This window comes from Emys orbicularis, chromosome 11 (genome assembly GCF_028017835.1).
Source record: "Emys orbicularis isolate rEmyOrb1 chromosome 11, rEmyOrb1.hap1, whole genome shotgun sequence".
NCBI lineage: Eukaryota > Metazoa > Chordata > Testudines > Emydidae > Emys > Emys orbicularis.
Window position 1 is genome coordinate 43,901,141 of NC_088693.1, and position 23,509 is coordinate 43,924,649.

The 23,509-nt window shown below is 42.3% G+C and overlaps 1 protein-coding gene across 1 annotated transcript in view; it reads right to left on the reverse strand.

The window, feature by feature from the left end:
* Nucleotides 1–23,509, reverse strand: part of PDE11A (phosphodiesterase 11A) — a 218,734-nt gene that overhangs the window by 166,541 nt on the left and 28,684 nt on the right. The window contains exon 2 of the mRNA XM_065412947.1: nt 18,477–18,635. Within this exon, the coding sequence (XP_065269019.1) occupies nt 18,477–18,635 (159 nt within the window). The remainder of the gene's footprint in view (nt 1–18,476; nt 18,636–23,509) is intronic.

Genomic DNA, 23,509 nt, shown 5'->3' on the forward strand with positions numbered 1-23,509 from the left:
TGATTTATGATTTTTGAACATTTGGGGTTGGCAATACTGGGGATTCTAAAAATCTTAAAGTCCTGGCCTACGCAGAAAGGGGCTTGTGTGAGTTGCCCACAGCTGTCCAGTGAGTGATGAGAGGGATGCAAGGAGACAGAAAGACATACTTGTAGCATGGCAGTTTGCTTCTCACAACCTAGAGATGGAGGTAATTGGGCTGAATGTAGCTTACCAAAGTTTTCAAGAAAAGATTAAGTTGACCTTTTAAAGCAAAATAAACATCTAGGCTTTGTTTGTTTGTTTTTGTTTTTTATCCTTTTGCTCGGGCACTATGCATCTTTGCAGTGAATAAATACAGCTTTGTTTTGAAGAAGTTGGTTGAGAGTCACTTTAATCACTGTCAGGCTCCCAGGGGAGAAGAACTTGCAGGTACAAAACACAGTTGGGCCTATTGGGTTAACAGGGGTGATAAGCAGGGTGCTGCAACCCAAGGATCCAGGAATCCCCGGTTCAAACCCAGAGAAGGATGAAGGTAGCGATACCTGTCCTCAAAAGGGTGCACTCAAGAGGGACAAAAAGAGGTCTGAAGCACAGCCTGCTCTATAACTGCCACACCGGCCTTATAAAAATTCTATTCTCCATTTATTTTCTTTAGACAGGCAAGTAACATCACATTTGTTTTTTTTAATTACCCCCCCTCCTTCCCATTACTATGGCAAAGTAGGCAAGTGGCTACTTAATTTACATTAAGATTTTGCAAGATTGTATTTGTGACGTTGCACTTTGCACTCCATATGTTTATGGAAATATGTTTATAAGTGTAAATATGATGTAATTGGAATATGCTTTATGCAAAAGGTCTCTTGTAAGGTATCATTACAAAACGTATAATCTACTGAGTGTGTTCATCCTCTTTGTATGAATGTTTCATTCTTGTATCTGAAATTAGGAATATGAAATGTAATTCTGAGGTCCTATTGTAGTTATGCAAAGTGTGTGCCATTGATGGTGGTTTGGAATCTTGATGGCTCCCATTAACTAGGACAATTGGTTGTAGATGGCTTTGTTTACTTGTAAGCCTTCCTGTATACATGTGTGCCAGCGAGTGGGTAATGAAGTCTCACAGGACATGTGAACAAGTCTCATGAGACTGGAATCCATCTTTAACCTGGTGCTTTCCTATTTAGAAGGGGGGGGGGGGGGGGTCCAGAGAGAGACAAAGGATTTCTGCCTTGTGCCAAAGCTATAAAAGGGGGTGAAACAGAACAAAGGGTTCCCAGTCATGTGGAATCCCCTGCTTTTCACCTAAGATGCCTGCTGAAACTAACAAGAACTGTGACGGGGAAAGTAGGGTTACCATATTTCCACAAGCAAAAAAGAGGACACTGGGGGGGGAGGAGCCCCGCTCTAGCCCCGCCCCCATCCACTCCCTCCCACTTCCCACCCCCTGACTGCCCCCTCCTGGGACCCCTGCCACTAACTGCCCCCTAGGACTCCAACCCCTATCTAAGCTGCCCTGCTTCTTGTCCCCTGACTGCCCCCTCCTGAGAACCCCCTACGACCCTACCTGTCCCCTGACTGCCCCGACCCTTATCCATACCCCCACCCCATATTCACACCCCTGCCCCCAGACAGACCCCCGGGGACTCCCATGCCCTATCCAACTGCTCCCCGAGCCCTGACAGGACCCCCAGAACTCCTGACCCATCCAACCCCCTCTGCTACCTGCCTGCCTCGACCCCTCTCCACACCCCTGCCCCCCCGACAGCCCCCCCAGAACCCCCGACCCATCTAACCCCCCCGCTCCCTGGCCCTGACTGTCCCAACCCCTCTCCACACCCCTGCCCCCCTGACAGCCCCCACCCCCAAACTCCCGACCCATCCAACCCCTGTCCCCTGACCAGAGCCGGCTTTAAAGAGCCCAGGAATCGGGCTGCACTCTGGCCGGGGTTGCGGGGCTTAGGGCCGGGCCGGAGGTGCTCGGCCGGGGCTGGGCCGGCGCTGCTGGGGCCCGAGCCGGGGCCGGCGCTGCTGGGGCCCGAGCCGGGGCCGGGCCGGGCCCGGGCCGGCGCTGCTGGGGCCCGAGCCGGGGGTGCTCGGCCAGAACCAGGGTCGCCGCCCTGGGGCCGGAGCCGCTAGGGCCCAAGCTGGGCCGGAGCCGCTGGGGCCGCCGGGCGCCGCTCGGCCCAGGCCGCGCCTCCCCGGAGCTCTCCTCCCTCCCCCTGCCCCAGCTTACCTGCTGCTGTCTCCCGCTTGCCCCTGCTTCTTTTCAGACTTCCCACGAAGATCTGATTCGCGGGAAGCAGGGGAGGGGGAGGAGCAGCTGGGCGGAGCGTTCAGGGGAGTGGAGGAGGGGGAAGACAGCTGCGGGGCCGGACAGCGTGGTAAGGCTGCAGGGGATGGGGGGAGCCGGGAAGGGGCTTTGGGTGCCCAGCGGCGCTTGGCCGCCGCTTTTCTGTCTATAAATAGCCGTCCGGGGGGGATTTTTAAAAATCTAAAAATGTCCAGGATTTCCCCCTGGTCGGCTATTAATAGACCGAAAAGCCGGACATGTCTGGGGAAATCCGGACATATGGTAGCCCTAGGGGAAAGGATTGTGCCCAGACTAAGAAGGAGTCTAGTCTGTGAAAGAAGCTTATTGGAACATCTCTGAGGGTGAGATTTACCTGTATTCAGTTTCTTAATGTATTGGGCTTAGACTTGCGTGTTTGTTTTATTTTGCTTGGTAACTTACTTTGTTCTGTCTGTTATTACTTGAAACCACTTAAATCGTACTTTTTATTCTTAATAAAATCACTTTTGTTTATTATTGAACCCAGAGTAAGTGATTAATACCTGGGGGAGCAAACAGCTGTGCATATCTCTCTATCAGTGTTATAGAGGGCAGACAATTTGCGTTTACCCTGTATAAGCTTTATACAGAGTAAAACAGATTTATTTGGGGTTTGGATCCCATTGGGAGCTGGGGTCTGGTTGCTGGAGACAGGAGCATTTGCTAAGCTGTTTTCAGTTAAGTCTGCAGCTTTGGGGGTGTGGTTTAGACCCTGGGTCTGTGTTGCAGCAGGCTTGCGTGTCTGGCTCAACAAGGCAGGGTTCTGGAGGTCCAAACTGGCAGAGAAAACGGGCTCAGAGGTAGTCTCAGCACATCAGGTCCAGAGGGGGTCTCTGTGACCGAACCCATCACAGTATTAGGCCAAGTTCTGTTCAAGGACTGTAGCTTTCATAAGTACTGGTGTGAACATCTTTGTTATGATGATAAATATATAGGGACAAACATTCAATGAAGTAAGTTTTCAGACAGACTCCACTAACAATTAATGTGCTCACACACAGTTGTGACAAAGCATCCTAACATTAAATGTCCTTACCAGTGCCCCGTCTGTATCAGGAAATTCTTTCTTTGCACAGGAAATTCTGTCATACTTATATAAAGCATGCAACACTTTTCTGTTGCTGAAATCTTAAGCCATTATACATTATTATAAACAATGTGACTATTTCTGACAGCTCCAACATTGTTGTGGCTGCAAAAATGTAATCCTATTTATTTTAAAGTCTACTTAAATGTCTGCCTGACAAGGGAATAAGGCGAAGGGAATTATCATTAGCAATTTAATTGGCTAATTTACTTAAATGTTGGTTGAAGTTTTGGAATCTAATCTGGCTGCTCAACAATTTGTACCCTTGTTGACTAAGTGTCGGAGGTGATCTGACAAGTTGTACTTCGTGTTCTATATTCTTTCACTAATAGTATGACACTTCACAACATCCACAACCAATTAGAGCACTCTGAAATCTTTCATAAGGACAACAACAGATTTTTATTTTATTTTTTGCTAAAATTAACATTCAGCAAAGCAGGCCAATTATGTTAATTGATGAACAAAACAGGGGCTTCTGTTGTGTTGTGGAAATGCATCATCATCAAAATGTCAATGAGGTTCTGCCCTCGCTTTCAAAAGCAATTCTGGGCATAGATGTCAGCTAGTGATACAATAGCAAGAACAATTCATTACCCATTTCTATCAGTGAAGTATTCCAACATAAGGTCCAAATCCTTCTTTCTCCTCCAGGTCACAGAGGAACTGAGGGAAAAGGATGCTGGACCCCATGAAGGGAAGGGTCCAGATCAGGAGCATGGAATTCTGTTCCAGGGGGACTTCCTTGTTTTTAAGGGTGACAGAACAAGGTAAAGACTGGTGGATTTACATCCACACAGATCCTTGGCCATTTTCCCACAGAGAAGGGGACACCTTTACTGCTTTAATCATAGCCACTGAAACACTGCCACTGGACAATTCCACTATTCCAGTTCAAAATACTCTTGATGGCAAGAACTGTTGTATGAACATTTCACTCTGCCCCACGAAAGATGAGAAATTCACAGGAGATGTGAAATGCTAATTCTAAAATATATATCAAACCTTGTAGTTATTATGGAGAACAGCTATTGGTAACTGAGTAGACTGAATACCTCACTAAAAGACTAAATCGTCCCAACAGACCCATGGGGCAGATCTTTTTTGCTGATTTATTTGAGAAGGCTTTTACCACAGCTGCCGCCCAGAAAAGTATTCTTTATATGCTTCTAGGCACTGGTTTCAATACATAATTTTGTTGATGCAAACAGATTTTTTTCCCCAAAAGCGAGAGTGGCTTGGCCAAATGAATTTGGTTGGTTTGGGGTTGTTGTTTTTTACTGGTGAAAATGAAGGCTAGTTGAAGTGCTAAATTAATTTCACCCATTACATGAGATAAGAATACTTTTGTGCACTTAATAGCTTCAGACTATTATACAGACAACTAATCTTTGTGCCACCTCTGTGATGGTATGTATTTTGTGAGATTTATGTCAATGAAGAGGAAGACCTAGGCCTTGTCTATGATAGAAAATGTTATCAGCAAAAGTTCTGCTGGCATGCTGCTAGTGACAAAATATTTATATATCAAGAACAATTGATCTATATAACATACTGTGAAGGAGCAGAGAGACTGCAGCTGGGCACAGCAAGGGTTAAAGAACACCTGTGGGTACCTGCAGCCAATGCCAGGCCTGGAGAGGGGAGAAAAGAAGGGAGCCTGGCTCAGTCAGGGGCTGACTGGTGAAGAGGCAGAAGCTCCCTGTAGGCCTACCTGAAAGCACAGACCTGCAACTCGCCTGCCAACACAGCCACTGGAGGCAAGTAAAACTTCCCCGGCTAAGGGGAATCTATAGAGAAGCTCCAACTGTGGGGCAACTGGACTAGCGGGGCCATGCCCCAAACTAAAAGGACTTGCATAGGGAGCAGGCCAGGAAAACAGGCCCCGAACACCCCACCCCATCCTCCCCCGTGGCTGGGAGAAAGATCCATCTCCCGTGTTTAGGGGTTGAGCAACACAGGACCCTGGGCCAGGACCTGAAGGAGAAGGAGGGGTCAGATCTCCCTACAGCCCCCCTAACCAATGATCTAGCCACTAGGCTGCCTGGCCACTGAGGGCCCTATCACACATATCAATTAGGTAGTGCCATATCTGGTACTATAAGGCCTTGGCTACTTGGGGAAATTGATCAGAATACCTACTGAGGAATAAGATCGTAAAGTAATTATTCCAGAATAAAAGTGACTTTTATAGCTTCAAATATGAATACTCTGCGAGCAGAGTATTCACATCTGGTGCTATTCCAGAACAGTATATTCTGCAATAGCTATTCCAGTCAATTTCATTGTGTAGTCAAAGCTCAAGAGATTTAGCACAGCATAGGTGAAAAGCTGTTTTGTGACCTGCCTTCCCCTTCACTGACAAATCACAAACTGCTGTAATCGCTACTGTGTCTTCTTCTTAATAGCATTTGTCATCTTCAAAAGAATCTAGAAACACTAACTCGGTCAACTGTTCCGATATTCATGAGTGATAGGTATTATCTTCATTTTATAGATAGGAAAACTAAGGCAGACTGGCTAAATGACTTATTCAAGGCCACACTGGTGTCACAGCTTGGATCAGAACTCAGAACTTATAGTCCTTTTTCTGAGACCTCTAGACTACTCCTCTGTACACCTAAGGATAGTAAATATGGCTACATAGAAGTCAAGCAAAGGAGTTCTCTGACCTTTTGTAATATTTTCTTCAATTCACTAAGAGATTGTAGAACAACCTTTCTGCATTAATTATTATTACCTTAGTCTTCCAGCTCAAACAGAAAAGTATGCTTGAGGTAACTTTCGTTCCAGTTGGGAAAATATGCTGAATAAATCCAGGCAGGAAAATAACTAAGGAACCCATTCCATGTTTGTCTGCAAGAACAAGGCCTCCTGAACCAATAATACTACAATACTGACCATGTGCTTGAGCTGTACAGATCTGGAAACTCTTCCAATAGCTAGGTCTGCAACACCCTGATCTGCCCAGCAGGCACAGCGGAATGTAGAATGATTTCTATTACCATCTGCATGCTTCAAAATCTGCAGACAATCTGAAGAAACACCCACAGATCCCCCTCACTAGTATGAGTTAGCCCTAAATGCAGCTGAAAACTTGATGAATGAATTCTTTAAAAAAAAAAAAAAAAAAAGTTAATGTCTCTGTGAATTGATCCTTCCTTCTTACAACTCTTCTGGAATTTTACTAAAACAAGAACATTAAGAGAATCCATAGTCAGGGTAATTTTGATCAAATGAACAATCTTGAATTGCCAAGCAATAAACAAGGAAGCAGAGTTGCTTCTCTGTTAATGTTCCCAAATATCCTAGTGGACATAATTACTTAATGCTTGCTATTACATTCTGTACAACACTTCTCAAGAAAGAGTATTGATTTCCCATGTTAGGCGTACCACAATCATTTGTAATGTATTTACAACAGCTAGGCCTATTCCCACAAACTGCCAAACATGACAGTAAATAGTCCCCATATGATCTCAAGCAATGGTGTATAACCCGTGGTTTTCAGTTTGCAGCTGGTTTGTGGCCCCTCTTTTTCGGCAGATTTTACTATATTTATAAATGAAAGCTTAACCTCTCTAGTTCTTACGGGGTTGTGAAGAAAGCCCTCTTAATGTAAACCAATGTAATGGTGTCTTCCTGAGACTGTAGTCAGATAACTGGGCGGGTGGCGGGGGCACAGCAGGGGCCCCAGAAGCTCACAGGCGGCGTAGGTGCCCTGGAGCTGAGAGCTGCTGCAGGCGATGTGGTGCCCTGGAGCTGGGAGCCACGGGTGGTGGTGGGGACCCCACAGTACTGAGCCAATCCCCACGGTGGTGTGAGGACCCTGCAGTTCCCCATTTTGTCATGCATATTTTTAGTAAAAGTCATGGGCTTCCATGAATTTTTCTTTATTGCCCATGACCTGTCTGTAACTTTTACTGAAAATATGCGTGACAAAATCTTAGCTTTGCTTATAACAGGGGCAATTACACTATTTCTCAGAAAAGAAAGCTAGCAAGCCTACTTAGACCATCTGTCTTTGCTGGGAATAACACAATGAAGGCAGGGGACTAGTCAGTCCAGTCACAAGGGAGAGAAAGCTGGGTCTCCACACAAGAGAGGCAATGGTCAGAAGAGCCAGAAGGCTGAGAGTGGATGCCCTGATGGAGTACTGAGGGGACATACAAGTGCAACTGCTCTGGACTTTGACAATTCCCCTGTCATCTTAGTAGAGTGTTGACTCTGAAGCATATTGATGCGATTTAAATATCAATATGGCTAACTCTTGTACTACCAATTATTTTAAGTAGGCCTATCCAATATGATTTAATATCATAGAAATTACAGATACTCTGGTATAAAACCTGTAGTCCCTCTCCTATACCTGGTTTCAGTACAGCTCTGGAAGAGCAGAATACCAGTGAGATGGGTGGAAAGGAAGGGAATAGTGAGTTTAATATATGTGGGAGGCTAAGCAAATTCAAATGTTTCAGCAGCAGCCAGTCAGAGAAGCTTATGACAGATTCATACTCCATGGCTCTTAGCTCCAAAGCTGAACACTCTTTTCAAGTCAAGAAGTGACTTCAGGTTCAATATACCTGACAAAATATTATCTTAAACTGTGGAGGGATGAAGTGACCTTTGTTTGCAGCTAGTGGGGAGCATAGGCCTTTGTTACCATTTGAAAGCTCCTTCATGGACAGGACCGCTTCAGAACAATAACCTTTCCCACTTTCTGAATTGCCAACAAATGCTCATGAAACAAACATGCAGTCACCTTGTTCCTGTGCTGAATGGATCAAGCTGCCTCAATACTGTTTGATCAACAGCTCAGAATCTTCCAAAGAAACAAAGAGTTCAGCTTATTGGCAGACCTATTTGCATCCAAATCCAATGAAATGAAGCCAAAGTTCAGCTTGAATTGATTTTATTACAGTGCTCTGACCCAGAACAATACAAGTTTTATAAAGGAAAGTTTGGGGCCTGATCCATCTCCCGCTGAAATCAATTGAAGGAAAGCTGCCAATTCAGCCCTAGGTACAACAAAAGTTGGACCCACTGGTGTGAACCTGGCTTCAGCTTCTTCATGTAGCCAATTAATTCTCTTGACAATAGTTATAAATTTGCTGTAGGAGAGGGGCTCAGTTAATGTATTTTATTTTCATTTGTTTGTTTTTTTTAAAAGTACTTTACAAGATCTGTCTAATAGACTGTTACAGCTTTCCCAGACAGTTCTAGCTTCAACACCCTCATCCTTCAAAAGTCTTTGTAATGTTCTGCTTTCCTTCTGCAAATTGTATCTCTTGTATTGGGATGTAGGCAACACACTGCACCTGCGTAACCACTTTTGGGTGGGTTAATTTTGAATTATACATTTCTGAATTGGACTGTTTTTCCACATATTTCAGAAAACCCTAGTAGGCGCTATTAGCGATGTAATACATGTTCAGGAATGCAATAATTGTTTATTGCAATTGTGTGCAACATACTGAAACATACATTTGCTTACCTAATTTGTTTCTTATCTAGCCCGGTATTTCTAATGTACCTAGTCCAGTGGTAGCTGGGTGACAGACTTTTCTACATCTTGGCTATATCAGTGTAGACTGATAGGTTCTTCAGCAGTCAGGCAGATGGGGGCCAGTGAGTCTCCCAGTCTCAGTCTCCCCTCTCCTTTTAATTCCTTCGCAGCTGAGTACTTCCATAAGTTAAAGGAACAATCCTATTTTGTCTTTGTCTTTTGCCTTAGAACTAGCTACCTCTGTGTGTGGCTCCAGGAACAAGATCCCTGAGGTGGGCATCTATGTGAGTGCGACAATTTACAGAAAACAAATTAGCAGGAAAGGAAATTTTTTTACCTGTTACTTGTTAGTCACCAGTGCAGCCCATGATATTGAAGATAGTACCCCTAAAATAATCTAGGGTGAGAAAAAAAACACAAAAGTGGGTGAGGAGTAGCTGGAGCCATTAGACTGAGTATTGGAAATTCTGGGGAGGAAGAGGTTTCATGTTATTCCTGATTTAAAAAAAAAAAAAAAAATCCTAGTGCATGAACCATATCAACGTGGCATAAACTGCTGCCTGGATGCTGAATATTGTTACCAGATTTGCCCGTTACTTTGGGGTATGCTCATTTATTAGGGTTACTCTTCTGGGGGGGGGTTTCTGTAATTCTATCAATGTACTGCTTGTATCACTTCTGCTCTCATATGGAGCTCTACTTCTCCCTTCTGCAAGTTCCCTCCCAATTGAACTATCCTGCAGGACCTAGTTCCCCAGGGCTGGTTTTTTTCCAGCCCCACAATCAGACGAACACACACACACATAAACAGAGCACATGTGAGAGGACCAGGTTAATCAGCACTCCCAGGGTGACCCCTCAGATGCCCCTGGACTCAGCAGGCTGGGTCGAGCAGCACCTCCAAGCTGTCACCCTCATATGCCATGGGCACTACACCGGCATAGAGTACGCCAGTGCAGGCTGGGTCGAGCAGCACTTTCAATCTGCCAACCTCATGGGAACGTACTGAACCTGTGGCATATCCCCCACTTTCACGTTACAATTGTTCTGGTAGTAACCCACTTGATGAGCGAACCCCACAGGATTTTTGGGCACTGCAGTGATCTTTAGCTTAGGTACGAGGAGCATTGCTGCAGAGCAAATGGGGAAGCCAAAAAACACCCACAGGAGGGGGGAGGGAGAGAGAAGCAACTAGCTTAACCATGGAAGTTATTTATTGCCAGGTAATAACCATACAAGGGGAGCCAAACAAACAAAACAGTTATAATATTAAATCTAACTTAAATTTGATTATAAAAGGCAGGTTTAGAAAACTAACTGATCACATAAGTCAGGGTCAGAAGGCTATACCTAGAGAGCTGGGTTCTCACCACTCCTTGAAGCTTGATTTGATCGGGGTTCCCAGGTGGTGGTGGTAGCTGAGGGTCTGGAGTGCTGGAGACAGGCAGAGCCCCCAGCACGATCAGTCAGGAGAAGATGAAGTCCCAATGGAACTGATGCAGATTTTGGATCCAAGCATCAGAGCACTTACTTGTGCATGGGTAGGGGTTTTTCTAGGGAAAGAACAATGGTTCAAGAAAGAATACTAGATTTGTTTATGGGTAAACTGATGGCTCAAAGGAGTACACTGAAGTTGTTTTGTTTTGTTCAGGCTCAACAATAGGAACTGCTCATTCCTGGCTTTGGGTGGTGTTCCTTCCAGGGAGCTCACAAAGCAATTAGGCAGCTTCAGTATTTTGGATATCCATAAAGTATTTATTACCAGAATTGGTCTGATAACTACTGAGCTGGGTGTGTGCAGGTGTGGGTTCATTAACATCTGGAGCAGAGATCCTCTGTCATGAAGTGCTTCCCTGCTTTTCTAGCCCCAGAGTTCAGTGCAGTTCTTGCCTTGGAATCTCTGTTCTCCATTCGGTATGCTAATGGGGATGCCTTCCTGTCCCATCCTTGATGCCAATGAGATTAGGGGCATTTCCTTAATCCTGTCACCCTTGTCCGGAGGGGTTTAGGTGGGTCTTCCACTGCCTTTTCATTGCTTTTTGTAAGTCTTTCTTATGATCGGCTTTGGTTCAAGCAGAGGCGGGGGGTGGGGGGAGGAGAAGAGATCTCTCGTGAGTGAGACAGGCTGGGTACTGCGCCCTGGTTCCCCAAGAACACAGAGTTGATAGGTAACAATATGCAGTGTTCAATGTGTGTACACTATACAAACAGACAAATCCTGCTCATCTTCCTCCCCTGCGTGATCCCACTACAGTCAAAGGACCTATTTCCTTTCAGTAAGTAAAACAGAATTTAGACCAAACTGGAATTGGTCCACAATTCTCCTGCACCTGCTTCACTCCTTTAAGTCTAGGAGGATGTCAAGGCTGGAGAGAACTGGGCCCCTAGTTTAAATGAATGTGCGATTGCTACTATCCTATACATTTCTTTAATGCAATAATTGATTTATTTTGATGTAACATCTGAAAACTATTTGGAAAACTAGAAATGAACATAAAGGAGCATTCAATATTCTAAATCATAGACTTTCAAACTTTTGCTAGGATTAGTAATCATAATTATCTGGTGAGAGACTCATGTCTAGAATGTGCAAAGATTATACCAGGACAATACCAGAAATACAAACAGGGTAAAGAGATCTTTTTAGATGCTTTGTTTCTTGCCATGCCTTCTCAGGCAACCCATTGTTCCATATTTGGAAAATAAAATTTACAATTCTAATTTAATATCAAATATAAACCACTATGAAAATAAGTAAAAGTAGTAAATGTCAGCCTCTTTTCCTAAAAAGTTACCAAACACAACAAAACATGCTATAAAAAGATAGTGGCCTCTGCTCTAGCCTTACAAATGTAATAAACATGCTCTCACACACAAAGCAATCTACTTTTTATTCATATTAAATTAGAATTGCTCTGCAGCAAGGAGCTCTGGCTGAGCACTGGCCACTGAAGAGGCCAAAAACACCAGAGGAAATTTCAGGAGGTGGGATAGTCTCCTGCTGCCAGTGACTGACAAGTCTGGTTCTGCCTATAAGCTCAAAGCAGGCTGAAGTATCCATGTAAAGGATCTGGGACCTTAGCACAATGAAGGAAAGAAATGTATTGCGCACTGGAGAACATTCATAATGTATGGAAAATTCACTCTGACACACTATTAATGCTATATTATTCTCACAGCTGCCATAGATTTCACTGAAATAGGAAACTGAACATTTGCTGTGAAAATAGAATTTCACATTTTTCAGAGAGATGTTATAGCATTCCACCAGCTTACATATTGCAAATTATAAACCTGATTGCATCTTGGGGGCTTTAATAATTCCACAAATTTTGTTATATTTTATCTGCTGCTAACAACTTTCTGAAAAGAACTAAGAAAAATACAAAAAACAATGCTAGCAGCTAGTTAATTCTAATTGAAAAATCTTTTTTTTTCTATCGAATCAAGACACTAATGGCCACAAATCTCATTTCCTCACACAATTTAGTCTTCAGGTTTTGAAAAATACTTTCTTAAATTGCTGTATTTAATTCTGAGAGCGAAAAAAACCACGAAAGGGAAAAACATATTTTGTTATGTGGGATTGTTTCTCTACAGTTTCATTTTAAGAATGTTATGATAAATCTCATTTTCAGGATTAATGATGTCATATAGCTGAACTTAGTTCATTTGCATACTGGAATCCAATATGGTAAAACTAAGAATGGGCAAACCAATCCTTAAGCAAGAACTAGCCTGCACACCTTCCTTTTCTCTTGTGAATCACCTCAATGTTCAGAAATGTCTAAAGTTCAGGAAAGCACTTCCCTGTTCTCTTCCTCAACTTTAACGAATCACCCTACCTTTGCTGATACCATAACAAAGCTTGCATGCTAAACCATGCATAATGTTCTTTTGAAATCTCATGTACTCTGTGTGGCTTCGTAAATGTATGTAATGCATTTGAGGTTACCACTGCCTGAGGAAACTCAAGAGCACAGAAGATTTTAACAGAACAGCATGAGAGATCCATCAGAGAGGCTGCTAGACCTCATTAAATCTAAGCTCTATTATAGGACATTATTTAGGGACCAGGGCCGGCTCCAGGCACCAGCTTACCAAGCAAGTGCTTGGGGCGGCCACTCCAGAGAGGGGCAGCACGTCCAGCTGTTCGGCAATTCGGCGGACGGTCCCTCACTCCTGCTCAGAGCGAAGGACCTTCCGCCAAATTGCGGCCGCAGATCGCAATTGCGATCGCAGCTTTTTTTGTTTTGTTTTGTTTTTTGTTTGTTTGGCTGCTTGGGGCGGCCAAAACCCTGGAGCCGGCCCTGTTAGGGACATTCCCAATTATGTTTTCATTTATTTTTCCTTAGTCTATGTGTGAGGGAGCCCCTTTAATGTATTCCTGCAAAGATCTGACATACTGTCTTAGAATTCTAATGCTTTTTTAAATGACTAGTAAAAAGGTAGCAAATAAGAAATAAACAAATTACACTGATTTTGCATGACATCTAATAGCCAAAAAAATGACGGCAAATACAATGGCACAATCCAAGAAATTGGTATTAAATATTTACATCCATCTACATGCAATACACAATTCACATTCATGAAGTTGATATTTTGCCAGTTGTACCTATGGATAATTGTATGTACTATTGATTAAATGTAACATCAAAAATTATAGGCCAGATGTTAAAAGGGCAACTGCCTTTATGCAGGAACAATTTGCTCCCACAAAAATTGTTGTGAACAAAAGGGAGACTGGTTAGAGGCTCTTAAAAAACAAACAAACAAACAAACAAACAAACAAAAAACCCTTGCAGTTGAGTTTTCAAGCAGCTATTGCTTCTTTAATTCAGTTGTGTCTAAGCACTGTAACATATAGGGCCAGATTTATAATGTATGTTTACTGAGTTTATGGAATATGGCCAAGATTTTCAAGAATGAATAGCAATTTTGCCTCTAATAATGGTTGCCCAATTTGTGAAACTTTAAGTGAGCTTGATTTTCAAAAAAGGCTGAGTATCTACACTCTGAAAATTGGGCCCCTTTAAAAAGGTATCTCAAATTGAGCAGCCAACAATTGAAGTCCCAAAGTCACAAGCCGCTTCTGAAAATCTTTGTCCGAAGAACTAGAGCATTGTATTATCATTTGTTCAGACACATGTTTTTTGTAACGTACAGGGGGAAAAAATTAGTTTGTAAGATTGCCACATGAGGAAAAATGATCTTCAGTGCAGAGCTGGAATATTTTCTCCTTCTTGCTATATCTGGTGCTGCTGACGAAGACAGGAATGTTGCTCTCTTCCCTATCACTCCCACGCACTGAAAAGAAAGCAACTAACGGGCAGTACATCTCAATTACATACATCCACTGCAGTGAATGTTTTATGTGGTTTCCTGTGTATAAAATTACTAACATAACTAATGGTGGCTAAGGTGAGGCGCAGCCAGTGGCAAATTATATTTATATATTAAAAAAATTAAAGACACACATCTCTAAATTATTTGGAACCTTCAAATTGTGCATGTTGTTAGCTATATAACAATGGAAATATTTTATGGTTAACCTCCTCTATCCTTCACTCCTTCTGTTGGTTGTTGTACTCACTTATTGTATCTTGTCTTAAATTAGAACTTGGTGTCCAAATTCTAGTTTTTCAAACTGGTCAAAACAGTGACATCTGAATGAAAACCAAAAGCCAGAACCTTAATCCAAGAGTTGCCAGTCAGCTCAAATAGGCACAAGATTAAAAAATAAAATTGAAAGAAATTTAAAACAAAGTAAACATAATGGGTGCACTTACATCTGCTGGAGAGGAAAACAAATGAGATTGAGAACAAACTAACTTCTAGTTTACAAAACTGATGTCATTCAACATATCTATTGGACTGTCTCCAGCTGGTGGCAAGGAGGTACCATAGCCAATAATGTCTCAGAAATACAGAGAAATTGCTGTTCATACATGTTTCTGATAGAAGGCATCTGACCGCTATTATCAGTTGCAAAAATAACAGCTATTCCTCCCTCTCTCATCTTTAATATCTAGCCAGTTATTAGTTTACATTGGCATTTTCCCTCCTGGATTGCCATAAGATTCCATCACATAAAGATACCTCAGAAAGGCAATAAGTTTCTAATTACACCCCGTACACACCAAATCAAAGAGACGCTAATGCTACTGACAGACACTATTCATATTAAAATCCATATTATTATCCGCATTAGTCACATAGCAGTACTTAGGATGACTCCCCTTTTTTCAGCAACAATTTTATTGCTGTGCACTGCACTCTAGACATATATTTTATATTTATTATAAATAATGAACAAACACTGACTTTAAAAAGGAAACATACAGTACTATACTTACACCACAATTACTAGAAATCATTTTTGATTTATGCAGTATTTCACACAGTACACAACTTATATTCGTTTCAGTTTCCTAATTCATTTCACTCATGTCATATCATTCTTCATTCTGGAAACCATCACTACCTATTTAGGAGATAAGCCAAGGATGCAGGAATTTTTCTTTACAACAGGCCTTATTATTTATCCTGCAGTAAATGCAATACTTCCTCTTATTGTCATTGCACACAATGGCCAGGGCCGCCCAGAGGATTCAGGGAGCCTGGGGTCTTCGGCGGCAGGGGGCCCCCGCCGCCAAAGACCCGGCACTTCGGCAGTGGGTCCCGGGGCGGAAGGACCCCCCGCCATGGGTCTCGGAGCGGAAGGACCCCCCTGCCACCGAACTGCTGCCGAAGACCCGGAGCGGAAGAAGCTCCGGGGGCCCGGGCCCCGCGAGAGTTTTCCGGGGCCCCCGGAGCGAGTGAAGGACCCTGCTCCAGGGGCCCCGAAAAACTCTCGTGGGGGCCCCTGCGAGGCCCAGGGCCTGGGGCAAATTGCCCCACTTGCCCCCCCCCCGGGCGGCCCTGCCAATGGCACTACCATAGAATACTCAACATTTCTAGATAATAAGCTCTTCAGCAAAAGTGGGTGTCATCTTCCCCTAAGGTAAGCTTGGCTTCATTCCGTTTGGGAAAAATGGGAGGCAGTGGTCATCTTTGCTAAGAGCAGCCTAAAGTTTCTCCTGCACAGGCTGTGTAGGTATTTTATGACCTCAGTCCCACTGAGAACACTGAGGGATGTGAACCATTGACAAAGAAAAACAAAAATTAATGAGGGTGAAAAGTTGTCAGTGGGTGCCTCTTTGTCCACATATCAAAGCACAAGGCACCTTCTAGTCTACTACATTTTAAACAATCTTGAGTCCACGCAACTCCAAAAATGGAAATCTATGGAGACAGTTTCATGAAGGAATATCAATATGTATCACTAGAGGAAGAATGGAGTGTGTTTGGTCTGTAGCTATATTATAGATATCATAGAATATCAGGGTTGGAAGGGACCTCAGGAGGTCATCTAGTCCAACCCCCTGCTCAAAGCAGGACCAATTCCCAACTAAATCATCCCAGCCAGGGCTTTGTCAAGCCTGACCTTAAAAACCTCTAAGGAAGGAGATTCCACCACCTCCCTAGGTAACCCATTCCAGTGCTTCAACACCCTCCTAGTGAAAAAGTTTTTCCTAATATCCAACCTAAACCTCCCCAACTGCAACTTGAGACCATTACTCCTTGTTCTGTCATCAGGTACCACTGAGAACAGTCTAGATCCATCCTCTTTGGAACTCCCTTTCAGGTAGTTGAAAGCAGCTATCAAATCCCCCCTCATTCTTCTCTTCTGCAGACTAAACAATCCCAGTTCCCTCAGCCTCTCCTCATAAGTCATGTGCTCCATCCCCTAATCAGTTTTGTTGCCCTCCGCTGGACTCTTTCAAATTTTTCCACATCTTTCTTGTAGTGTGGGGCCCAAAACTGGACACAGTACTCCAGATGAGGCCTCACCAATGTCGAATAGAGGGGAACGATCACGTCCCTCGATCTGCTGGCAATGCCCCTACTTATACAGCCCAAAATGCCGTTAGCCTTCTTGGCAACAAGGGCACACTGTTGACTCATATCCAGCTTCTCATCCACTGTAACCCCTAGGTCCTTTTCTGCAGAACTGCTTCCTAGCCATTCGGTCCCTAGTCTGTAACAGTGCAATAATATATGGATATCTACCTATCTCATAGAACTGGAAAGGACCCTGAAAGGTCATTGAGTCCAGCCCCCTGCCTTCACTAGCAGGACCAAATACTGATTTTGCCCCAGATCCCTAAGTGGCCCCCTCAAGGATTGAACTCACAACCCTGGGTTTAGCAGGCCAATGCTCAAACCACTGAGCTATCCCTTCCCCCCTTGAATCACAAACAATGACTTTTTCTTCCTCTAGCATTAAAATATTGTATATTTATATCTGCTTTCTGTTGTACTACAAAACTACACATCTTGCCTAACAAGCAGGAACCTTTTTGTTAACCTTTTCAGGATTCACTCCCTCTCTAAGGCCTTGTCTACACTAGGAAATTGTTCCTAAAATTTCCCACCACTGCTATCACTAGTGCAGCTCCACTAGTGAGAACTCTAGTGTGGACAAAATCCTGGTGGCCAGTGGCATTTTGAGCAATGTCCTGAAGACTTGCTCAGTGGGGTTACAGGATGCTTAAAACACTAGCCACCTAGAATCCTGTCCACCACCCAGAATACAACACTTAGAATCCTAGAATACTAGTGCTCCCATCAGTAGCACTGAACCAATGATAGCAGTACTGGGAAATCTTAGCAAACAGTGTCTAGCATAAACATAGCCATAGGATCATGTCAAAAAGACAAAATTTACTGTAAGATAAAAAGATCATTAATAATAAATGCCCTCCAAATTAATACGGCTATTTAAAGCAACTATTCTGATTAAATTTAAATACCGGAAGTCTAAGCAAATTTGTGTTATTCAAAAGCTATTCATATTTCTGTTAAGTTCTTGGCATCTAAAGCGCTGAAATATTTTTGTTAATTTTGTATCAGTAATTATGGGTAATCATATTTTCTGGAATCACAGGTTAACATAATGAGACAATATATCATCAACTGTGGTGATGATGCCAGACATAAAAAAAAAAAAGCATTTGATTTTTCGTTCCTACATCAAGTCTTTATGAAGTAAATGAAAGATCATATACACGAACTCTGGTTTTCTTGAAAAATGCTAATGATAATAGTAGAACACTAGGCCTTGACCTCATGAAATAAGAAACAGTTAGCATTGAGCTCATTGCTGCTGTGGGGTTACAATTATATTCACTTCATCACAAGGTTGGGGAGAGCAACACTTTGTTATTAGTTCTACCTAGACATTTATGGAAGAGGTGAGAAAACAGATTCTCAATTAGATTGTTGAAGCAAGATACAAACTGATCATCTTACAATATGAATACATCCAAAACTTACAACAAATACATGAGAAACAAAGGTAGGTAGTAAGTTATCTCAATGTGATCTTTATTACCACAGAGAAAAAGTTAATTCATTATTAATAAGGTGGGTAACTCTCACAAAATAGGAGAATTGATCCTTAATAGTGGAAAGATTCTCTCGAGCTACCAGGGAAATGAAGCACACAAAATAAATAATCTTACTTTTTCATCGTCGTCAGTAAAAGAAGCACCTCCAGGAGTTTTATTTATTGCTTGGGCAACACCAATAATCTCTCCATCATTGTTTCTTATGGGCATGCACAACAATGACTTTGTCTTGTATCCAGTCAGTTTGTCAATCTCATCATTAAAGCGACGATCCTACACAAGGAAATAAGGGAAGTATTAACATGTGCATCTTACTTTTCTGAGTTTTCTTCAAGGAGAGAAGTTCACTGAATATCTTCTTCACTCAATGTCTTTTTTTAACAGTGACATTATATTGGTACCTTATTCCCTACCTATTACCATAGCATACCTAATTGTTGTTTTCCATAATTAATATAGTGCAAGAGAGAAGTTTTCTTATAAGGCTGTTCCAAGTACTGGGTATAATACACCCTTGTGCAGAGGCTCAGTGCGAAACCTATGCATCACTTAAGCACTCAAAATAGGATACAGGGTTGACTTCATCCTTAAAGAGCAGAATAGAAGACCCCAAGAGGAGAATGGGAGAAGAAAACACAAGAAGCACTAAAGAGAAAAGCTTGTAACAGTAGAGCAGAGATGTGCCTTTGAGACGGAAGCCAGAAGCATCATGTCTTTCTACTCCAACATCCCCTTATATTCTTTCTCTCTCGCTCATTTGCCCTTGCTTCAGGATGAATTACCTCTCTTTCATCTCCCAATACAAAAATGGAGCTGTTGTCTTCTTCCTGCTCCTCCTCTTCTGAAGAAGAGGGTGTTCTGACTCTCTCCCACTGCCTCAGCAGCTTCCACCATTCTGCGTTCATTTTCCTCAGTGATCCCCAACGTGCTTAAGAATTGGGTACTCCTGTGATTCACTCACTCTGCCTTCCATAGGATCAGGCCCTGAATATTTTTCTCTTAATCTCATTAATTTATAGTAAACTTATCATAATTGTTATATGTAACCATATCAGGTAAAAAATGTCAGACAGAAGTGCCATTTTTAAGTTGCCCCTTAAGTTTCTGTTTGCAGCTTGCCATATTCAAACAGCATTATGAGTTATGAAACAGAGACCATCTGAACAGAACAGTTGTTCAACAATGTAAGATTAGCTACCAGTATTTTCAAAGTGGTGCATAGGGCTTTAGCCACAATTAATGCCCAACCAAATCCCTCTGCAGCACACAGAAAATGTAGGGGCAAATACCTTGTTCACCTGAATGGTCCTAAAATACAGTATCCATTAATTGGCTTCCTTTTCCCTTTAATTTGTAGAGTTCCAAGGGGTATGTTTTCAGTGTAGAGTGCAGGGATTTCACAGCACAACTCTCATTAATGTTAATGGGAGCAGTGTGACTGAATCTTTACAATGAAAATGCACCCCTAAGCATTGCATGCAACTAGTAATTATTTATTCAAGCAATTTGCAAAATTAATTTCTTGCCATTTTGTTTATTTTTACTTTATGCAGATCAGGTATTCTGTCTTACATTTATATAAAGCAGGTATTTATTCATATTAAAATAGGAGTGGAGAATGTATTTTTAGTATTAAATCACACTCTCATCAATCCACTGACATTTAGTTTTTATACCCTAGAATTTCATGAACTTCTGTTATCGAATGCTTGTATATAATTTCCAGATCATAAAGTGAATAAAATTAATAAGATTCCCAGAGGAAATCATATAAAATGTGTACTTTCTCTGAGAAATTTGGATAATGTATTTAATGCTTACCTAAATCTACATTATGAACAGAAGGGACCTCTCAAAACAGGATGATAGAAATCAACGTATGACTTATTTTTAAATCCAAGTAACACAGGAATTCAAGTAACAGGCAGCATACTAAACAATAAATATACCAAAATCAAAATGCTAAAATTTCATCTATGCCAAAATATTTGTAAGTATTTTTGTACTATTAATTTTTTACCTAAGCTAAGCATGTCCACTAATCCTCATTAAAGAAGGATGTACGTGAGAGCTAAATCTCTGCTAAAATTTGTCACTTCAGAGCACTGGAAGAAGACTTCAACTTTCAAGATTGAAATTTCAAATAATTCAATAGAGACTAAATTGTTTTTATGGCTAACGATTTGTTGTTGTTTTTCTACAAGGAAGAACTGCTCTGTTTGTTCCCATTCCAGGTGGGATCAGAATGGTGAACACACAGTACTATCGCCAAGAGGCATTCAGATACACCAGTGATGTGTATGGTACAAATACTTGTACATATAAAAGAAATTAACAGACACAAAGTGCACATCCACAGTACCTCACTCACTACAGGGATGTAACAACTGTGATTCAAATATAATTAGGAAGAAGATATTAAGGGTCTATAAACCAACTAAAGTTTAATCTTCATTACAAAATAATTTAATCACTGTACAGAACATTCTTTCTGAAGGAGTTATCTGATGAAGATAAAAGATCTAATTAATAGTGCTAGGCAATGTATGTATGCTGGACCATGTGGGTATTTCACTAATACCCTCTGCATGGTTTTTCTTCCCCAAAGACTGAAGTTGCTAATTTGGGCCCAAATCATCTTTGGGTTTTTTTTCACATTACATTTGATACATACAATTAAGGAAGTTTTGGCATGTTACATGAGATCTAATATTCGGAATGGGATCTGTAATACAACATCAAATGTTTCTAGAGAGCAGAGATTTAAACATATTTAGACTTTTCCATGTGGGATTCACAGTGCATATTCAGATTGTAACTTCTGCAGAGCTGCACCTTGACTTCTGATTTCTCCTGTAATGGGCCAAATACATTTTGGCACTACATAAGGAATAATAAAAAAGCTATAGATCTGAATTATCTAGTACATTTAACAATATTTCTGGTCTCAGATGACAAAAAGATTAATTCACTGATAATCATACTAATGTAAAATGTTTGTACTAAAAGACATCATGCTCCACTGTATTTCACACTTACAAGTGAGTAGTGTAAATTCCTTTCCTTTATGGAAAAGCTAAATTCAAGCTGCAAGAAATTCATCCAAGTGCAGAAGACCCTGTGACTGGGTGTATCAATCCCTCATTGGCAACACAGGGATTAACAAACTGTTGTGGGCCCAAGAGGCCATGCCCCCTTTCTCTTGCTGGACATGCTCCTGGTGGAAGGAGCATATACAAAGGAAGCAGCTCAGTTCAGTCTGGACTGGCTGAGGAGGAGACTGGACATGCCACCTGCAGGCTCCTACAGAGGAGCTGCCGAGACACTCCAGACTGCCAAGGCAGAGTATTCTGACTACACTGCAGAGAACCAATTGACTGCAGGGACTGAAGGGGACGCCAGGTCACTGCCAGCAGAGGAGATTGTTGTGTATTTGGAAGTCGTGGTAATAGAACCTTGTTGTTGCTATGGCAACTGAGTTAGATTATAAGGGAATAGCCAAGCCAGTTTTGGCTGGTTTGGTTAGTTCAGTGTGTGGCAATAAACGGCTGCTTTTAAGTTTACAGCTCTCTGTGTCTCAAGTGATTTCTTCCTAAAACTGCTAACCCATGCAGGGCTGGCTCCAGCTTTTTTGCCGCCCCAAGCAGCGAAAGGGGGGGGGGGGACCAAAAAACCCCGCGATTGGCAGTTGCTCTCCCGCGCCGCTTCATTCTTTGGCAGCAATTCGGTGGCTGGTCCTTCCCTCCGAGAGGGACTGAGGGACCCGCCACCGAAGACCCAGACATGCCACCCCCTTCCATTGGGCTGCCCCAAGCACCAGCTTGCTGCACTGGTGCCTGGAGCCGGCCCTGGCCCCAAGGATACGACAAAGTGGCAACGAGGATGGGATTCCTATGCTGCCCCAGCGACAGAAGGAAGTAGAAGTACAAAAAAAAAAAACCAAAAAAAAAAAAAACCTTTTTGCTGTTGGAAGGGGGTGAGAACTGGCTTGTTTGCACTGATTGTGCAAACTGAAACTAAAACCATGGCTACACTTACAGGGCCACTGGAACCTTTTGAGGAGACTATTGTGCAATGGCACGTATATACTAAGCATTTTGAGCTTTTTGTTATTGCAAATGACATTACAGAAGAGAAGAATATTCTTAAGTGTTGTAGGGGCTAAGACCTACTCCCTGCTACGCAGCTGATTGCACCCTGTTAAGCCTGAGACCAAATCTTACAGTGACATTTTGGAAATCCTGGGGATCCATTTTTCTCCAAAACCACTGGTAAATGCTGAAAGATATAGGTTCCACAAGAGAGACCAAAAAGAAGATGAAACCGTTGTACAATTTGTAGCAACTTTGAAAAGGCTTGCGGAACACTCTGAATTTAATGAGATATTAAATGACACCCTACGTGATAGGTTAGTGTGTGGCCTGCACAGTGAAGCTATACAGAAGCGCCTATTGACAGAGGCTCAGCTTACCTTACAGAAGGCTGTCGATATTGCAATCTCTAAGGAACTGGCAACAAAGGAGGTGCAATACATCAGTGCATTCCCTAGGGTGCATAAGGTGTCACAAGAACCTACCCACAAAACTGTGTGGAGTCAGGAATGTTACCGCTGTGGTAAGCTGGGTCACCATGCATCAGAATGCTGGTGTAAGGACCTGGTGTGTCGACACTTGTGGGGATGTATCATCCTTACGCCAACCTAATGGAAAGTTCCATGAGAAGGTAAAGGTCACGATGGGACACTTGCCAGGCAATGGCTCATGGCCTTGTAAAACAAAGGCGCCCCCTGGTGGTCTAGGGATTATATAAGATGAGGTAAACAAGGTAATAAATCATGGCCTTATGTAAGGCCCCCTGGTGGTCTAGGGATTATATAAGATGAGGTAAACAAGGTAATAAATCATGGCCTTATGTAAGGCCCCCTGGTGGTCTAGGGATTATATAAAATGAGGTAAACAAGGTAATAAATCATGGCCTTATGTAAGGAACAGTTGAACCAATCGGTGTGGGGCTATACATGTGATAAACACATGATTCTCCTTCTTGTCCAATCGGTGGATGTGTGATTATAGCCTAATTGTGTTATGTAATGTTGAGAAAAACTATAAAAGAAAGCTTGTAATAAACAGGATTCGGATTCAGCTTGC